The sequence below is a fragment of the Myxocyprinus asiaticus genome, chromosome 30 (assembly GCF_019703515.2).
Source record: "Myxocyprinus asiaticus isolate MX2 ecotype Aquarium Trade chromosome 30, UBuf_Myxa_2, whole genome shotgun sequence".
Lineage (NCBI taxonomy): Eukaryota > Metazoa > Chordata > Actinopteri > Cypriniformes > Catostomidae > Myxocyprinus > Myxocyprinus asiaticus.
Window position 1 is genome coordinate 40,455,631 of NC_059373.1, and position 19,888 is coordinate 40,475,518.

General features: G+C 40.3%; 1 protein-coding gene across 4 annotated transcripts in view; it reads right to left on the reverse strand.

Annotated features, from left to right (window-relative positions):
- The window catches only part of LOC127420681 (receptor-type tyrosine-protein phosphatase U-like), a 426,908-nt gene that overhangs the window by 53,807 nt on the left and 353,213 nt on the right, over positions 1–19,888 (reverse strand). For 2 of the 4 annotated variants that reach the window (XM_051663145.1, XM_051663143.1), the window contains exons 17-20: positions 19,282–19,469; positions 5,758–5,830; positions 4,775–4,851; positions 1,199–1,216 (exon numbers count right to left, since the gene is read on the reverse strand). In XM_051663145.1, the coding sequence (XP_051519105.1) occupies positions 1,199–1,216; positions 4,775–4,851; positions 5,758–5,830; positions 19,282–19,469 (356 nt within the window). The remainder of the gene's footprint in view (positions 1–1,198; positions 1,217–4,774; positions 4,852–5,757; positions 5,831–19,281; positions 19,470–19,888) is intronic. The other 2 variants (XM_051663146.1, XM_051663144.1) reach the window with 1 other exon arrangement.

Genomic DNA, 19,888 nt, shown 5'->3' on the forward strand with positions numbered 1-19,888 from the left:
AAACATACCTCCCTAACCTAAAACTTTACCCTAACCCTAACCAGTAGTGTTTTAAAATGCCAGTATGAAATTAAATGCACTTTGTGAAGCAACCACGTCATTTCGTGTCGCTTCTATGGCACTTTCACTTTTTCACTTTTTTGAACCGTGGTCAATGAGTCCAAAGTCAAACACTGTATCAGGTGAGAAATCAAGCAAGCTATATATTTGAATAAGTGTGTAAATATAGGTGGGTCTGCAATACAAGCCTTAAAATTATCATTTTTAAAATCATGCTTTAAAGAAAAAAGTATTTTGATATCATAACATAGTGGAGGGTGAGTAATAGAGTGAAAAATAATATTTATAAAGTCATAATTAGCAATTGTACTCGTGATTTGTGTGACAATGAATAAAATGCACAGTTGTTGTAGTGACTCATGTTCTTTTCAAAAGAAAAACTGCAGCGAAATGTAAAAAGCAGCACGTAAGTCAGTTTGCAAAAATGTATATAGAGTAACGTTCATTCTACGAGACCAGGTTATGAAAGTCAGTAACTGTATTCTGATTACAAGAATTTAAATTGTAATGTATTACATTCATTTTTGACTTAAGTAACTAGATTACAGTAACTCATTTACTTAAAATCAGATTACACCTAACACCACTTATAAAAAAGTCTGAACAGAGACTTTCCACTGAAAATGCATTTTAGTCCATGACTAAAATCCAAAGTGTAATTTGGATTCCAGAAGCCATGAGAATGATTTTAAAGACCCCATGAAATCAAAATTTAGAAAAAGTTATAGGTAGTTGCATAAGATGAAATATATTATTACATGACCGTCATGTGACCAAAATGTAACAAATACATTCCTTATCATGTTTTGCAAGCTATGGTAGTGTGCAGGATTTTTTCTATTGTCTTAAGCATATATACTCAAAAAGGGACAATCCCAACCCAACTTTTACTATTCAAACATAGGAAAGACAATTGCATTAGTCAAACCAAACTATTTCATGGGATCTTTAAAGCTTTATTCTTACAAGGCTGTGGCTTACAGGAAGTGATGCAATGACAGCAAGCTAAGCTAAAATAAACTCAAGGAACAGATACAGAAAAGGGTTTAAGAAAGAAAAGGTGTGAGCAAAGAGCCATAACAAGTGTGGAGAAATGAGTAATGGACAGATAAAAGGAAGAGAAGAAAAGAATACTTACTTCCCTGTTTATCCGAATCTGGGGGGAGAAATGGGTGAAAGAAGAGAGAGACATATAAACGAGAAACTAATTAAGATGATTAGAGAAAAGAGGAAGGAAATTAAGGCTTAACAGAGCACCTGAAGGAGAGAATGCACACTGAGCTTCAAATTAACTGCAGTTCACATGAGTTCTCATCCATTGACCTACAAAAGTCCTGAAATATTCTTTGGCTCTGCCCAAACTCTAGTGAGCTGCCTAGCTGTCTACTGCCTACATAGATATCCCAACAGAAATGGAGCCTCATCAGTCAAATCGAGTCATTTTTATTTGTACAGTGCTTTTCACAACACATTGCTTCAAAGTAGCTTTTCAGAAAATGATGGGGTAAGAGACAAGACTAGACAGACTGTAATGTCTTAAGGTCCTCATTGAACAGTGAAAATGAAAAAACGTGATTCAAAATCATGCTTTAAGCAAGCCAAAGGCAACTGTGAAAACTATAGAGAATGGTTTATAGAGAAAATTAACCTATATGTATATAGGCATTGCAGCTTATGAAAGTCACTGCTTTGGAACGCTCTACATAGGTAGCAACTCTATGCAACATACAAACAGTGCTTCTCACTTGAAGTGCACAGGAGACCTGACTCTTTATTGAATTTGGCGTTAACATTTTGCTAACCTAACAATATATTACTCTAATAAACATAACATAACAGAAAGATTTTAATTAGATTAAGATAATTTAATAATACTTTTTGTTATTGAATAAAATATTCCTAATCAACTTTTCTTTTGCTTCATTATGTAGGCCTATTAAGTTTTTCACTGGGCTAGCAATCTAGAATTGTCTTCTCTGTAAAGGATGCATAGAAGGCAGCATAATGTTGCTATCAACTTTTTGATACAGCCTTCATGTTGGGCAGCTTACAAGATTTTGGACAGAGCCTTTGATTTAAAGTATATTGAGTCTGTTTAGCATTAAACCTCCAGTTATGAAAATAATTTAGCGCTTCAGTACATTTATATTTAATGTAGATCTCAATTTTACCTTCACTGAAACAAAGTTAAAGCTGAAGTATGTCATTTCTGTGCCACTAGCGCCACCAAATAGAATTGCAAAAATACCCAGGTCTAAGTGGGTCACTCAAAACAAACTGAGCAATTTTCATAGTGCAAAAGAAACAATGTTTACAGTTTTCGAGACAATTAACATATGAATTGTTGTCTCTGCATATTAAGTGATATTAGCATTCTGAATCTTTCATGTGACTGAGCCGTTGAATTAGCCATGCCCCCTCACTCCAAATCCCCACCCTCCAAAGATAATTTTGAGACCAAAACCTAGCAAAAGAGCAGCATTGTTTGTTCCTGTGGCTGTCAAATTCAACAGTGGCACAATAGCACCCTCAACAGACAAACATTATGAATCATATCCTCAATGATCTGCTTCAAATACAGCGCTATGAGAATGAGCAAAATGATTGACCGGTGAAAAGCGTCAATGTCCGCGGACACTTTTTTGTTTGCTGTTTACAAAGTCTACAGCTGTCACAGAGACCGGTGAGAGATCTCAGGACACTTATTTCATTCATATCTTTAAGGGATACTTTTCCATGAAAAAAATCGCTTTCAGCACCTTTAAGCTGGGATAGAAGAAAATATTTTAACACAGATACATACTTCAGCTTTAAGGCATTTTAAGTGTTGGGTTACTACATTACTTCACATCTTCCATTTGATATTTAATGAAAAACTTTACAAATTAAAGTATAGAAAACCAGTGTGTTCTTAGATAGGCAGACTGCCAAGGACTTGTATTCTAGTATAAGCACCCCTATAATCAAAATGTTTCTTATTATCTAAAACCTGAGACTCAAGTACAACCCATCTAGTGAAGTAATTCAAGTATAACTGCAACAAATACAGCAAAACTGCTCTTTTCACAAGCACTGATCACAACAACGGCCTTTGAGTGGCTACAGCCACACTCTTGATTAGAAATGAAAGCCTCTCAAAATCACAATAGACCCCTTAGAGTCTTATGCTTTGAAAAAACACCAAATTGTTGGTTTTGAGAAAGCTAAATGGCAGAGATTTTGATTGCTTAAATCCACTGGTCCAGTGATTCTCAACTGGTTTTACTTCAGATATTATATTGGACATCAAATATCAGCCCAACACAGTACCAAACTTGTTTAGCATACAAAATTAACAAAAATGTCCTTAAAATCAAGCACTGAAATTGATTAATATCATCATAAACTCCATAGGTCCAACAATTTGCAAAATTATTAACATGACAAGGGCTTAACAGGAACAATTTTGCTCAACAGCTTACAATCGATTGATTGTAAATGCAACAGAAGAAGTGTGATTTAAAGTATTTTAGACTAATTTACATTCTAGGCTGAGTGCTGAGCCAATATTTACCTCACAAAACACATTGTGGACGACACAAACCATGTTTATCCATGTTGTCAAGGGTGTAGATTTGGCTTGAACATTAGGAGGGTTGCAGCGTAAAGCATTTCCCATGTTTCCATTGATCGTGGTATAAATATTGTGTGTGTGTGGGGGGGGGGTGCTTGCTTGTTTTTATTTTTGAAAGTCGCAATTCTGAGAAATACATTTGAAATGACAAGATTTAAAGATGCAATTTCGAGAAATAAAGTCCCGATTCAGATATAAAGTCACAATTCCAACATAAAAAGTTGCAATTCTTGCATATAAAGTCGCAATTACAAGAAAGAATCTGTGATATGCCACAACTGCGAGAAATAAAGTTGTGATTGCAAGAAATAAAGTCACAATTCCAGTACATGAAGTCACAATTCCGAGATATAAATTGCGAGATAGAAATAGTTTCTACAGACTATAGAGTATACAGTTCATACCTCACAATTATGGGTTTCTATCTAGCAATTGTGAAATAAAGTAACAGTTGTGAGGTATAACGTCAGAAGAATATTTTTTCAAAAGTGGCAGGATCAAGGCACCATATCTTACATTGTCATGCAACAGCTGCCTAATTTGGTTAACTTGAAACAAATGACTAACGAATTTGCTGAAGACTGATGAAGATATAAACTGAGCCTCCTTATGTGTTCAAGAAACATTTCTAAAAGCCTTTAATTATCAAAAGACTAGGATTATGGGCAAAATGTTTCATAATGCCAGACATTAAGCTAACAGATAATGCTATGATAAAAGAGCTTTAAACGCTTGTTAAGGCTCAGTGCCAAGAAATCTTTCTGGAAAAAAGATATGATTTTGGACACGCCTAATTCAGGTCTTTGACTGAGTGTCGGAGAGGTTCAACAATGTCCAGTCTTATGGGATCCTATCGAGCTGCTGAAATACTGGAATAAAAAAGCTCATGATGGAAACACCATAAATAGACAACAAAATCCCCAAAGGAATTACCACACAAACCTGTGCTAACGTGTACACCTTCAATCACAAACAACAAAAGTTAGAAAAACACTTGATCGGACACAATTTGAAATGACACGCATGGAAGAGACTGAAGGTGTGAACAAAAAGGAGTGTAATGAGAGAGTGAATGACAGGGAAAAGAGAAAAAATGCTTACATCAATGTAGTTGGCGTTGACATAGTCTGAGTTTGGATCAGCCAGGAGGGAATGCATTTTCACACGGTGGCGGTCCTCTGTTTGTGGGTAGAGGTTAAGAACAATGCCATAAGTGAGAAAAACACAAAATCTCCTTTACAAAAGTGAGTTGCCTTCCAATGACAGCCTTCCTGACACTCATTTTGACAAGCTAAGTAGAAAATTAATCCAAGATGGTGGACAACTTAAGAGAACATACTTTAATTTCATTCAATACTGAAAAGTATTGCTAAAATAGTTTAATCAAATTTTAAATGCAGTGCTACACACAATATTTTGTGTGCTATGTATTGTTTTTACTCTTTTGTTAAGTATTGTGTCTTTAGCTTAGCAACATGTTAACATCAAACTATTGAATTTGAAAGTAAAGTGTATTTATTTAGCAATTTAACATTATTATGTGGATAGTTGCATTTTGTTTCATTCGATTTAAAATTGAAATTTTTGTGTGATATGTATTGTTTGTGCTTGCTTATTTAAGTAATGTGTTGTTAGCTTAGCAACATGCCAACATCAAACTCTATTGGAAGCAATTGTAAGTGTTAAAAGGTGTTAGTCTGATGTGATTCACATGAGGGGTGTTGTTTATTGATGTGCATAAGTGTGCTAACAGCATTTCTGTCAATGCTTAACACTAGATGTGTAGCCGTAGAGTTGCTGCCTATTAAGAGCTTCAAGTCAGCTATTTTTGAGGCTTCATTAGGTAGCTGCCTATGTAGAGAGTAGAAAACAAAGCAGCTCACTAGATTTTGGAGCAAAGCTATAGACCGACAGTTCAAATCTTTACTAATAAATGTGTTGTTTTATTACAATACAACCTGGGAATCCAAAGAGCTGTCTTCAATTTTATAAGGGTACAAATACTGTATCTTACATGAGGGAAATTATAAAATATCACATCCTTAATGTGTTCAGATTGTGTCGTGACTGTAGGTAATACTTACGACCCAGGAGTGTGTCGTGTCTGCCCTTGGTCTTGTCCTTCTTTTCATTTATGTCCCAGCTGTCAAAAAAGCTCTAAGGACACACATGCAAAAAATAGGTTATGTTTGGAATTAAATACTAGCTTACTGCACACTGTGTAGAATATTGTACATTGTATACTTTATTTACAGTAGGTGAAACAGTACAAATTTTTTCAACAATATACAGTACATTTCCATTATTAAGTAAAAATGGAAACATTGCATTTTTGATCCAATTTTACATAACATTACGGGGAAAAAAAAAGGTTTTCTGAACACTCCCCCTGTCCATTGGCTTTACAATCTGCAAAACTACATGAAATGACCAAGTGTAAATATCCCCAAAGACACTTAAAGGAATATTCCAGGTTCAATACGAGTTCAATCAACTGCATGAGAAGCATAATGTTGATAACCTCGAAATATTATTTCGACTTGCCCCTCGTTTATTAAAAACATGGTTACAGTGAGGTACTTACACTAGAAGTGAATGCGGTCAGTCAATAAATGTTAATATACATTGTTTCAAAAGTTAACATGAACTTTGTGTGATAAAATAGCTTACTAACCTTATTTGTGTAAGTCATTTTGTGAAAAGAATAACAGGGTTTTGTTGTATTTTCATTAATTAACACTGTAATAAAATACTGTTTATTGTTAGTTCATGATACCTTAACAAATATCGCCTTATTGTACAGTGTGAACAACTTTATTTTGGGTAGTAAAAGTGTTTAACAGCATACTCACTGCTGCTAGTTTTTAGTCATACCTTCTCTCTCTCTCTCTCTGTGTGTGTGTGTGTGTGTGTGTACTATGTTTATACTACACTGTGGGGACCAAATGTCCCCACAAGGATAGTAAAACCTGAGATCACCTACCTTGTGGGGCCCAGCCAGTGGTCCCCATGAGGGAAATGGCTTATTAAACATACTAAATGATGTTTTTTTGAAAATGTAAAAATGCAAAAAGGTTTCTGTGGGGGTTAGGTTTAGGGGTAGGGTTAGGGGATAGAAATTAGATCTGTATAAAATCCATAAAATGTATGGAAGTCTATGTAGAGTCCCCACAATGATATAAAACAAGTTTGTGTGTGTGTGTGTGTGTGTGTGTGTGTGTGTGTGCGCGTGTGTGTGCGTGTGTGTGTGTGCGCATGTGCACAGAAAGCTTTGACAGAAAGATCTGAGTGCTGACAGCATATCCCGGCAGTCTAAGTGCTTTCTAATACCACATAGTTTTTGAGCTAATGTATGACAGCTGTTTAGCATTTCCCTCCTAAAGCAGGTGAACAACAGCATCTGGCAATTACATCTAAAGGACTGTAATTTCAAAAAGACCCCCAAAATAAGCAAGTCATGTTTCCCCCTCGTCCATTAAGCCCCCTTTGCTCCTGCATTTTGGTAAGCCAGATGCAGTTGATGCATTATGAGGATGCTGGTGTTCATTTCCCGTTGGCCACAGTATTTGTCTTCATGTATGTGTGTACTAGCTACTCCACCAAGCATACTAATGACCAGCGTTGGGGGTAACGTGATAGTAATGCACGTTACGTAATCAGATTACTTTTTTGAGTAACGAGTAAAGTAACACAATATTTTTTATTTTAGACCATAATATCTGAGTTGCTTTTTAAATAAAGTAACGCGTTGCTTTTGTACTCCTCTACTGTCCCTGTATTGCGAGAAATCAGGAGTAAAAGTGTGCAAACTTCGGGGAGGAGATGTATTGCATGATTGGCATTGTAGTTATATACAGTGTGAGGCCAGAGACTATTTAGCAGAGATGAGTCACTTCTATTTAAATGAATGGGAGAAATTGGAATGCCCAACCAAGAAGCTCTAGCACCCAACAGTCAATGGATGTAGAAAGGAAGTCCCGTCTTGCAGGTAAAAGAGCCAATCACCTTTTAGATATAGACATCGCCTGTCAATCATCTCGCTTTCATGTTTTAGAGTCAACATTTGGTTGAGTGAAAGACGATTGATTCATGTGTTAATACACATTGCATTAAAAAAAATCAGTAAACGTGTTTAGGCAGAGGGATTATAAGACTAGTCTTCCTCTGGCCACGACATGATACACAGGGTGAAATTGCACTGACTTACGCAGCCGAACTGCTCTGTGTTACAGCTCCCTGTAACTGGGAGAATGGGATGAGAAAAGCTGACTCTGGATCACTGACTCCAAGCAACATTCTACATTGATTGTGTACGCAGAGAAAATGTCTTAGTTTCTAAAATATTCTATATTTTTGTTTTATAATAAATAAGTAGTTTGATTCATGAAACAACCATTTTTATGACATTTTAGTAGCATTAAAAATTATTCCATTCAAGTTGTATCAAAATGCGCATTTGAAATTGTGGCGTCTGTATGCACCATGGATCAACTCAAAACAAGCTTACACTGAGATGACTTAAGTGAAAAATGTTTTAAGTATTTTATTATCAGACACATTCCTTGAATATGTTAGGCTGGCATTCCCCACTTAATTTTATCCTGACTTTTGAAAAACATCTCAAGTGGTCTCTGGCATTGTCGACAGGCACAGCATATGATGACGTATGTTACAGGTTCAAGTGTTGGACTTTGCTGCTTTAGGTAAGACAGTGGTTATCCTTTATTATTCATATTGGCTGTCATGTTGATGGAAAAACAAATCATGCATATTCATGTTATTGATTCTTTATTATAAATATGACGTGCAGACCTACTTTCTAAATATCTGAATGATTACTATGTTGTTTTGACATGAGTGTTGTACAGTAGCTAGAATGACCTGTAATGTCTCTTGTATGGAATGAATAGCATAGCAGAAGAAAAAGTGGCTGTGAGAAAAAAGTAATGCAAAAGTAAAGTAACACTTTACTTTCCATAAAAAGAATAAAATACAAAATAATCTTTTTTAATGAATTAAGTTACTTTTTTAAGGAGTAATGCAATATTCTAAGGAGTTACTTTTAAAAGTAACATTACCCAACACTGCTAATGACGGGCTTGTGTTTGACTCCTAACATGCAACGGCACTATGATGACGTGATTCTGTGATTTTGTCACTTTCAGTGAGGAGAGAAAAATTATTTGACACTGGAAACTTGTCGTGTTGAACCTGGTAACGACAAAGTTTTAGTGTTTATGTCATTGCTGTAGTTCAACTTCACTTTCAATCATCTCTCTCTCTCTCTCTCTCTCTCTCTCTCTCTCTCTGTGCGCATGAGCGGAGTAAGTAGGCGGAGCCATGGAGTGTGTGGGTGTTGTGTCAGGTATGAGTGATTTATCTTTATCTATCTTTCAGTTTATTCTTTGCTTTCTTTGAATGTTTAGTGTATTTAGTTTTGGATTTTGTTGTTTGTACAGAGTATTTAGTTTGTGGGGAAAAAAATGCAGGTGAATTACCAGGGCGTCAGTTCCCAGAAGTGTACTGGGAGCATGGCGTGCCCGGGTGGCAGAAGTTTTAACTCATTGACGTGGTGTCATGGAGTTAAAATAGACTCAACTGCCAGTGTAGAAGAGTGCAGTTTAGCAGTGGGTGAAGTAACCGGACATGAAAACATTTTGTCCGCATCCCGCATGAATAATGCTGTGGTTGTGTTTTTGAAGACAACTGATTTAGCGAATCAGCTGGTAGAAAGTGGGGTTGTGATCAGTTGTATCTTTACCCCAGTAACAACACTACAAACAACATGAAGTGTTTTGGATGCGGTGAAACAGGGCATCTTGTCCGAGCCTGTCCAGGCAAAGTTGATAAGCCCAATAATAAGCCCTTATCAGAGAATAACGTTAAAGATATGGTACAAGATAAAGAAATGTCTGATGTTGAAATGCCTGGACCCAGTTCAGTGCAGACATCTATTGTTGTGACAAACGTGGAAAATGTAGTGGACAATGCATCAACAGAGAAATCTGTCGAAGAATAGATTGTGGTTGGTGTTTTTGAGGGCGATCAGTCGGAAAGTGAAGTGAGTGAAGTGCAAAATGATGCCAGTATCGTAATGGCTGTTGTGCACTCTCCTGTTAATGATGGTGAGAATCAGAATTTGAATGAATATGATGACTGTACATTTAAAACCCCACAGAAATGAAGACTACAGCAATGTCCCATTGTTAAACAAGCAAAAAGAGGAGCTAAATATGACTTTAGCCAGACAGATACAGAGAGTGAATGTGATCTTTCTGAATGCAGCATTACATGTAGTTTACTGCAAAGTGGTAGAGTGGTTTTAGAGTGAAAACTACAGCGCAGACGATATTAAATCATTCTTAAAAGTGACAACAAATTAGAGGAAAGTGCGCATTGAAGAATATTTCCCAGATGTTCGGCAATTTATTGAAAAAGCAAAAATGTTTAGGAGTGAAAGTTGCTTCACAAATCAGGAGGTGTATCATTTGAAGAAAATCCTTGCAAAGCTTAATACACAGCCAGAGAAAAATGTCAGCAGTAAAAATGCTTACATTTTTTTTTTTTTTTTTAGTTCTATATGTTTTTTGCTTTCCTCATTTATGAGAGAAATAAAGATTGCTTCTTTAAATATAAATGGTGCGAGAGAAGGAAAAAAACGAATTCAATTATTTGAAATACTTAAACAGGAAAAGTTTATGTTCTTTTTGTTCAAGAAACTGTGATGAAGGAAATGCTGCTGATTGGGCAAGGGAGATTGATGGGTAATCTGTTTTAAGTCATTTGACCTCAATCAGTGGGGGAGTTGCTGTTTTATTTCTAAGAGTCTCATACCATGTTCTTATCAAGTTGAAGAAATTGTAAAAGTTTGTTGGATACTCTGAATAACATTTTAACAAATTGTAATTCAGAAGATGTGTTAATCATAGGTGGTGATTTTAATTGTACTGAACATGTTATGGATAGGAATCGTCTTGGTTACTGTTGTAACCTCCGTTCCCTGATGGATGTAGTGACACTAGGGGTCGACCTTGGGAGCCCCAAACACCTCTGATATTTGAGAAAAGGCCAATGAGAATTGGTGAGTGGAATTTGCATGCCACTCTCCCAGACATATGGGTATAAAAGGAGACAGCTTGCAACTGCTCATTCAGGTTACCAACCGGGAAGTACCTCACATGGAAAGGAGTCCCCACGGTAGGTCCTACCTGGAAGGGAGGAGCTCTACAATGCAGTGACTGGTGGCAGAGCAGAACTCTGCCCAAGGGAAGACACGGGTTTACCATCAGGGAAACCGTACCATGGAAAAAACCTCATATGGGATTACTGACAGGGAACCACCACACATGGAGCACCTATCTCAAGTACAGGGGCTGACCTGACAGGGCATACTTCATGAGTACTGGGCTTGGCATCGAATTCCTCTGCTGAATTCGCCTGCCACAGCGTGCTGGGGTAGGAAAGACATCCAGGGTTCGCCGGTCCCGGGAACTCATGTGGACAAAAAAAAACGCCGTTATCCCCTCAAGGAGGGGAAAGGCGCTGTGTGCAAGCGGTACACCCAGCCAGCTGCCCGCAACTTTGTTGTTCTACACCGGGGCCAAGCAGTTGGCTCGAGCTGTGGTGGAGCCAGTGTTGCTGACGCAGGTGGACGCCCTCGGTGGCGAGCAGATGGGGTGCGGGATCTTGGCGGCCCGTAGGAAGAATCACACCGAGGCAGGATGTGCTGGATGGCCTACGTCTGCCGGGAACTGTCCTTGACAGTGTCACCGAACAGGCCACCTTGAGAGATGGGAACATAAAGAAAGCGGACCTTGTCAGTGTCGCTCATCTGTGCAAGGTTGAGCCACAGGTGGTGCTCCTGGACCACCATGGTGGACATCACCTGCCCGAGAGCCCGTGCCATGACCTTCAACGCCCATAGGGTTAGGTCGGTCGCCGAGCACAGCTCCTGCATCAATCCCAGGTCAGGACTACCCTCGTGCAGCTCTTTCAGTGTTTTGGCCTGGTGAACTTGCAGGAGGGCCATGTCATGCAGGGCAGAGGTGGCCTGTCCAGCGGCACTGTAAACCTTGGCCATCAGGGATGAAGTAAACTTACAGGCCTTGGATGGGAGCCTAGAACGATTCCGCCAGGTGGCGGCACTTTGCAGGCACAGGTGCACCGCAATCACCTGCTCCACCTGAGGAACCTCCGAGTACCCCTTGGCCACCCCACCGTCGAGGGTAGTGAGAGCGGAGGAACCCGAGAGTCGGCTCCGGGCAGTGAAAGGTGCCTGCCATGAGTTTGTGAGCTCCTCATGCACCTCCGGGAAGAAAGAAACTGAGGTAGAGTGCGGCTGTGTGCGGTGCTCTGAGCCCAAGAGCCAGTCATCCAGCTGCAAACGCTCAGGGCAGGGTGGAGGTTTCCACTCCAGCCCATCGCTCGCGGCAGCCCGGGCAAGCATGGCCGCCAGCTCCGCATCGGCCTCAGACTGGGCAATTGCACCAGATGGTGGAAGCCCAGCCGAGTCCTCCACGTCAGGCTGTAACAGCCCGCTCTCCGATGCTGCGATCGAAACCTCATCCTCCTCCCGAGCCCCGAATGAGACATTAAGCTCACCTTGGGGCGAGCCACCTGACTCATCCATGAACTTGACTGGCGGAAACGAGCGTGCTGGGGAATGGGAGGTCCATGGGGATTCACCAGGTGGAAATGCTCCCACTGGAGTCCCCAAATCGCCCCCAGCGCTAACCGTCATGGCCTTGTGAATGTAGGCAGAAGGACAGGGGCGGGGAGCGGCTGGACTGCAATGTTGCCATGGTCATGTTCTCGCAGTGAGAACATGAACCGTTCACAAATGCTGTCTCAGCGTGCCTACGACCCAAACACGTGAGACAGTGATCATGGCCGTCAGAGGCGGACAGATAACGACCGTATCCAGGAACTGCGCATAAACAGAAAGACATCTTGAAAAAGACGCTTCCCGTCAGCGCTACTCTTTTAGAGAAAATATACTCTTTAGAGGTGAATAGAACATAAGTGGATACACTCTAAACTGCTTGGCTCCGAAGAACAAATCTGAATGAGTGGTTGCAAGCCGTATCCTTTTATACCCATATGTCCGGGGGAGTGGCATGCAAATTCCACTCGGCAATTCTCATTGGCCTTTTCTCAAATAACAGAGGTTTTTGGGGCTCCCAAGTTCGACCCCTAGTGTCACTACATCGACAGTCGAGTGAGTGACAGATAGGGAACATGTTGAACCTCACGTCATTAAAAACTCATGATGTGTGGAGGAATTTTCATAATTCTCAGAGAAAATATACATGGTTTCATGCATATGACAATTTACTATCGCTTGCTAGATTGGATAGATTTTATGGTTATAAACACCAGTTTAGTTTCTTTATGAGTTGCTCCATTACCCCAGTCAGTTTTTCTGACCATAGTTTGGTACAATGTGCTGTAACCGCAAACTCTATTAAGCCGAAAAGTGCTTATTGGCACTTAAATAATAACTTATTGAGTGATAAGCATTTTAAAGAGATTTTTTTTAAGAATTTTGGAATAATTTTAGATCCACAAAATCTTTTTTTCAGTCCTTACAGCAATGGTGGGACCTTGCAAAGTTGCAAATTAAGCAATTGTGTCAACAATATACTTTTAACGTCACAGGAGACATAATTAGCACAATTAAAACATTAGAGAGAGAGAGAGTTATTGGATTTACAAGAAATTGTCGATGTTACTGGTGAGTCGACACTTATTAAGAGATTTAAAGAAAAGAATAGCTCTTTAGCTAATCTGATGGATACTGTTACACAGGGAGCTCTAGTCAGGTCATGCTTCCAGAATATAGAGTTAATGGACGCTTCTAAATTTTTGTACATTTTAAATTCTTTCATTTGCAGAAAAAAAAAAAAAATAGGCAAAAAAGGCTTATTCATGCCTTATGAGTATTGATGTCTGATTCTGTTGAAATTCGAAAGAGGGCAGTCAGTTTTTATGAAGATTTGTATAAAAGTGAGCTTATGCATGGAAAAAAAAATTATAATGTTTTTTTTTGTTTTTTTTTATATAATTTGCCCCAGGTTTCTGATGAAGCTAATTTTGAACTCAGTAAGTCTGTAACTTTGAAAGAATTGAATAGAGCTCTCCAAAGTATGAATGTGGCAAAGTTCCAGGAATTGATGGTCTACCAATTGATTTTTATAAAACTTTTTGGTCAGAGATAAGTATAGATCTAGTAGAAGTGCTTAATGATAGTTTGGTTAAGGGACAGCTACCATTGAGCAATTCGTAGGGCAATTCTTGCTCTGTTGCCGAAAAAGGGTGATTTAAATGAGATCAAAAATTGGAGATCAGTGAGTTTGTAGTGTAGTGACTATAAATTGCTTTCTAAAGTTCTACCTAATAGATTAAGTGAAGTTTTAGAAAAAGTCATACATCCTGATCAGACTTACTGTGTTCCAAAAAGACACATTTTTAATAATATTAGTTTTATTAGAGATATTTTAGTCATCAGCAATAATTTTAACCTTGATTTTGGTATAGTGTCAATAGATCAAGAAAAGGCTTTTGACAGAATTGAACAGAATTATTTATGGGATGTTTTAACAGCTTTTGGTTTTAAGCCTGATTTTGTTTCTATGATTAAAGCTTTGTAATGTGACATTGAAAGTTTATTGAAAATTAATGGAAATGTATGTGCTCCTTTTAAGGTGTATAGAGGTGTCAGACAAGGTTGTGCTCTCTCGGGAATGTTGTACACTTTGGCAATAGATCTCCTTTTATGTAAGTTAAGAAATGATTTAAATGGTATATGTATTCCAAAGTGCAAAAACATATTTAAATTATCAGCTTATGCTGACGATGTTGTTGTGCTAATTAATGGACAGAGAGACATTGATTTAATGCTGGAAATATTAAAAGATTAAGAAAGTCTCTGCCACAAAAGTAAACTGGTCTAAAAGTGAGGCTATATTGGTCAGAAGTTGGTCCAATGGAATGCCAAAACCACCAGAAGGATTAATGTGGTCCAGAGAAGATTTTAAATACTTGGATGTGTATTTAGGAGACGCAATGTTTATGCAAAAAAAGATGTTGACTCATCAGTTGAACATTTGGGAATAAAATCAACTCGCAAATTCTCTAAATTATTTGAGAAGTGGAGATCTGTAATGGCATTGGAAGAAAGTAAATTGTTAGAGGAATATATGTTAGGATTAATTATTCCAAATCGTGATGATCATTTTCCCAACTTGTCTTTATTACCCAATTTTGAACATCATAGAGGTGTACTGTTACATTCTGGCAACTTAATAATAATTGGTTCAGTTCCGTCCTCTGGAAAATTGTTGTATGAAGGTTGTGTCAAATCCTTGAATAAGAAGTCTTTAGATAATAGGAGTGATACTCCTTGGCACACTGTTCTTTGATTGGGGGGAGATAAGAGACCAGAGTGGAGAGCTTTATATAAATCTCCTTTACCTAAGAAATTTGGGGACTTGCAGTGGATAATCCTGCATGGTGCAATTGCAGTTAATGCTTTTTTGTCAGTTATAAATGTTGATGTCAGCAATGGGTGTCCTTTTTGTCCTCAAAGGGGAAACCTCATGCTTTTATGGAGTGTAATAGGTTAAAACCGTTATTCAATATTTTAGAGAGAATTTTTGATAGCTGTGAAGAAATATTCTCAATGGAAGTTTTTATTTGTGGGTTTAAATACAATCGAAAACATCGTTTCCAGTGTCAGTTGTTTAATTTTTTACTGGGTCAAGCCAAAATGGCAATTTATATTGCAAGGAAAAATAAGATTGAAAGAGATGTAAATGAGAATTTCAATGTTTATTTTTTTAACATTGTAAAATCTAGGATTTTAATTGACTTTCGATATTATAAGTCCATGAATGATCTTATTACATTTGAGATGATTTGGTGTTATAAAGGGATTCTGTGTTTAATTGTTGATGATAATTTAAGGTTTGAAAACCTTTTAAGATGATGTTTTACATTTTTTGGATAAAAAAAAAAAAATAAATAAAAATATTAAAAATATAATGTTTTAACAATTGTAATGTAAGATTCTCTCTCTCGCTCTCTCTCTCTCTCTCTCTCTCTGTGTTCCTTAAAGATCACCCCAGGCTCCGCTGGCATTTACATCAAAGTCTGTCGTTCTTTCATTCTTCCTGAACTAAATCACATAATCAATATTTCTCTCTTTATCTTGAACTGTTTCTCTTTCTCCTACACAAGACTTTGAAGATTCCCAAAAATGATTAAAAAACAATTAAATAAGTCACAGGAAATTTTTTTCCTGATCTTGAATGGAATATTATACAGAATGTACAATTGTGAAATAAATCCAAACTAAATGTTCGCTTTTTTTTAAAATAATAATAACAATAAAAACTTGTATAATTCTGTTATCAAGTCAATCAATAAAATTCTGAACTGAATTAATTAAATGACATGCTGAATAATTACTCACATATTTCAATATTTGCTGAGAAAGGCCGCAAAATATAGATAATTCAGTATATAAATAATACATAATAATTAAAATAATTATAAACATAATACATTTATATGTTTATGTGCGTCAGACTGATGCTTTTGAAATGTCTCACTGGTTTTCAGAGTTATAAACACAGTGTTCCCTGTCTGTCACTCACTCGACGTGGTGTCGATGTAGTGAAACTAGGGGTTCACTCCTGAGAGCCCCAATCACCTTTGCTTTATTCAGAAAAGGCCAATGAAAATTGGTGAGTGAAATTTGCATGCCACTCTCTGCCCCAGACATACGGGTATAAAAGGAGATGGCGTGCACCACTCATTCAGACTTGTTCTTCGGAGCCGAGCGCATGTGTGTACGTCCTGTCACCTTATCTTCCAAAGTCCACAGGTGTTAAAAGAGTATATTTAAAAAGAGTATATTTTCTCCAAAAGAGCACGCACAAACGATTGGCATCTTTTTAAAGATGTTCTTTCGCCTTTGTGCTACTGGGTGTGGCCGTTATCTCTCCCCACCGGATGGCCATGAAATCTGTCTCGAGTGCTTGGGTCGCCAGCATGCTGAGGCAGCTTTTGTGGAGGGGTCATGTTCTCACTGCGAGAACATGCCCATGAGAACGTTGTGGTCGCGGCTCTCTTCCTTCTTCATGAAGCAGAGAGCCAACGAGGCTGCTTCCCGACCCGGTCTGTCCTGGGTTGATACTCAGGCGGCTGCGTCGGTGACCACCGCGGGCGATCTGGATGTGGATATGGGAGCGTTTCTGCCAGCTTAGTCCCCGCGGACCTCCCATCCCCCAGCACACTCGTTCTACCTGGTAGAGTTCACAAGCGAGGCAGGCGATCCGCCTCAGGGCGGATTTAATATCTCGTTCGGGGCTCATGACGAGGATGAGTTATCAGTCGCAGCATCAGAGGGTGGGCTTCTGCTTTCGGAAGCGGATGAATCTTTTGAGCTCCCGCTCTCGGGTGGTAGAGCTCAGGATGAGGCGGACGCTGAGTTGGCAGCCGTGCTTGCCTGGGTGGCCGCGAACATCGGGCTTGAGTGGAACCCTCCGCCCTGCCCTGAGCGTTTGCAGCTGGATGATTGGTTTCTGGGTTTGGAACGCGACTCACGGCCACGCCCCACCCCGGTGACCTTCTTCCCGGAAGTACACTAGGAGCTCACGAAGTCGTGGAAGGCACCTTTCTCTGCCCGTACACGCTTCGCTGGCTCGTCCACCTTAACTACCCTCGACGGCGGAGCGGCTAAGGGATACGTCAAGCTTCCCCAGGTAGAGCGTGCCGTAGTGGTGCATTTATGCCCGCAGGGCGCAGCCACCTGGAGGAACCGACCAAGGCTCCCTTCCGAGGCATGTACATTTTCTTCATCACTCATGGCGAAGGCTTACAACGCCGTGGGTCAGGCCGCCTCTGCCCTGCACACCATGGTCATCCTGCAGGTCCACCAGGCCAAGGTGCTTAAAGATCTGCACAAGGGTAGGACTGACCCAGGGCTTATGCAGGAACTGTGTACCGTGACCAACCTCGCTCTACGGGCGACAAAAGTCATGGCGCGTGCCCTGGGCTGGACGATGTCCACATTGGTGGTCCAAGAGCAGCACCTGTGGCTCAACCTTGTGGATATGCGTGACGCTAAAAGGTTCGCTTTCTCGATGCGCCCATCTCCAACGGGGGGCTTTTTGGCGACACTGTCGAGGACTTCGCCCATCAGTGGTACTTCCCCTAGGGGTGATGCATATGAGACCACTCCAGCACTGGCTACAGTCTCGAGTCCCGAGGTGGGCATGGCGCAATGGCACCCAGCACGTGACTATCAAGCCACGGTGCCGCCAAACTTTCAGCCCTTGGTCAGATCTGGCATTTCTACAGGCAGGGGTTCCCTTAGAGCAGGTCTCGAGGTGCGTCTTGATCACGACGGATGGCTTGAATTTGGGCTGGGGTGCCATGTGCAATTGGCAGGCAGTATCGGGGCTCTCGACAGGGCCCCACCTGCAATGGCACATCAACTGCCTAGAGTTGCTTGTGGTATCGCTGGCCCTGTGGAGTCTTCAGCCATTGATTCAGGGCAAGCACGTGTTGGTCCGGACAGACAACACAGCGACTGTGGCGTACATAAACACCAGGGCAGCGTACGCTCACGTCACATGTCGCAACTCACCCGCCGCCTCCTCCTTTGGAGTCAGCAGACGTTGAAGTCTCCGTGAGCCACTCACCTTCCGGGTGTCCTCAACTGTGCAGCGGATGCGCTCTCATGGCAGGTAACACTCCACGGAGAGTGGAGTTTCCACCCCTGCGCAGTCCAGCTAATTTGGGAGAGATTCAGTGAGACACAGGTGGACCTGTTCACCTCCCGAGAGTTCGCACCTCATAACAGCATTGGGGGAGGTTACGTGTCGGCCTGGTGCTCTGGCTACGAGGCACACAGTGGTCTGCCCGTCACACACCGCCAGTTCACATAACACAGTTCAGACAGTTGTGGCATTTCGTATAGGGACCCCTAGTGTCACTACATCGACACAACGTCGAGTGAGTGACAGATAGGGAACGTTCTGGTTATTTGCGTAACTGCCGTTCCCTGATGGAGGGAAAGAGACGTTGTGTCCCTCCTGCCACAATGCTGGACTACCCGCTGAAATGGCCGGGACCTTGTCTCGGCTCCTCAGCACAAAACCTGAATGAGTGGTTGCATACCAGCTCCTTTTATACCCGTATGTTCAGGGGAGTGGTATGCAAATACCACTCGCCAATTTTCATTGGCCTTTCATCAAAGACCAGAGGTGTTTCGGGCTCCCAAGAGTGACCCCTAGTGTCACTACATAGACACAATGTCTCATTCCCTCCATCAAGGAATGGAGGTTACACAATTAACCAGGACATTTATCAAGAATCATGAAATTTCACTGGTATTGGTACCAACTACTGAAATACATATACTTGTTTTATAATTATAAGCCTCTGTCTCATTCCCTTTCACACATGTAATTTGTTTTCCATTATTCCATGCCATTATTGTTTTTTTTTAGATCTAATGCAAAATCAGACAAATACCTGCTGAATTGCTTCTCAAAAACCCTACAACTTCAGTGGCTAAGTGTCCTCCACTGGCTCCTCACCTCATACTCCTGTTTGAAGCCGTATGCTTCTCCAGTCTTCATCTGGTTAATGTGCTGGAGCAAGTCAGCCACTCTCACAGCCGGGTGGAGCTGTCCAGTGTGATACGGAGAACTCTTCCTCCTGCAAATTTTTCGGGGAGAACCACCCAACAGGCTGCTGGACTCGTTTACTGTGCTGCGCTGCTCATCTGAATGGCAAGAGAAAGAAGAGAGAGAAAGATAAACACAAACATACCGTCTGTTCGACTTATACCCAGTAATGTTGTAATGTTGTAGTTCCTAATAAAGTTACCAGCCAACTAGCATTTTTTATTCTCATTCAGAAAGTGATCATTTTGGATCCTGACAGAATGTCACTTGTTACAACTGGACACATTGTAACAGTGTAAAGTGATATCTTCAGTTGTCCGATGAAAGGAACATCATATTTAAGCTTGTCTTCATGCAAGTTGTAAATTGCAGGGAGAGTTGCTTCAGTGACTGTGAATCGTAACCACTGAGGGAGTTGTCTTCCTGATTCCGTGCCTCACAACCTGTGATTGCTGTGCGAGTATGAGTTGGATCAAAACTGCAGCAGTAGAGATGTTAGAAGGGTGTTGTAAGAAGT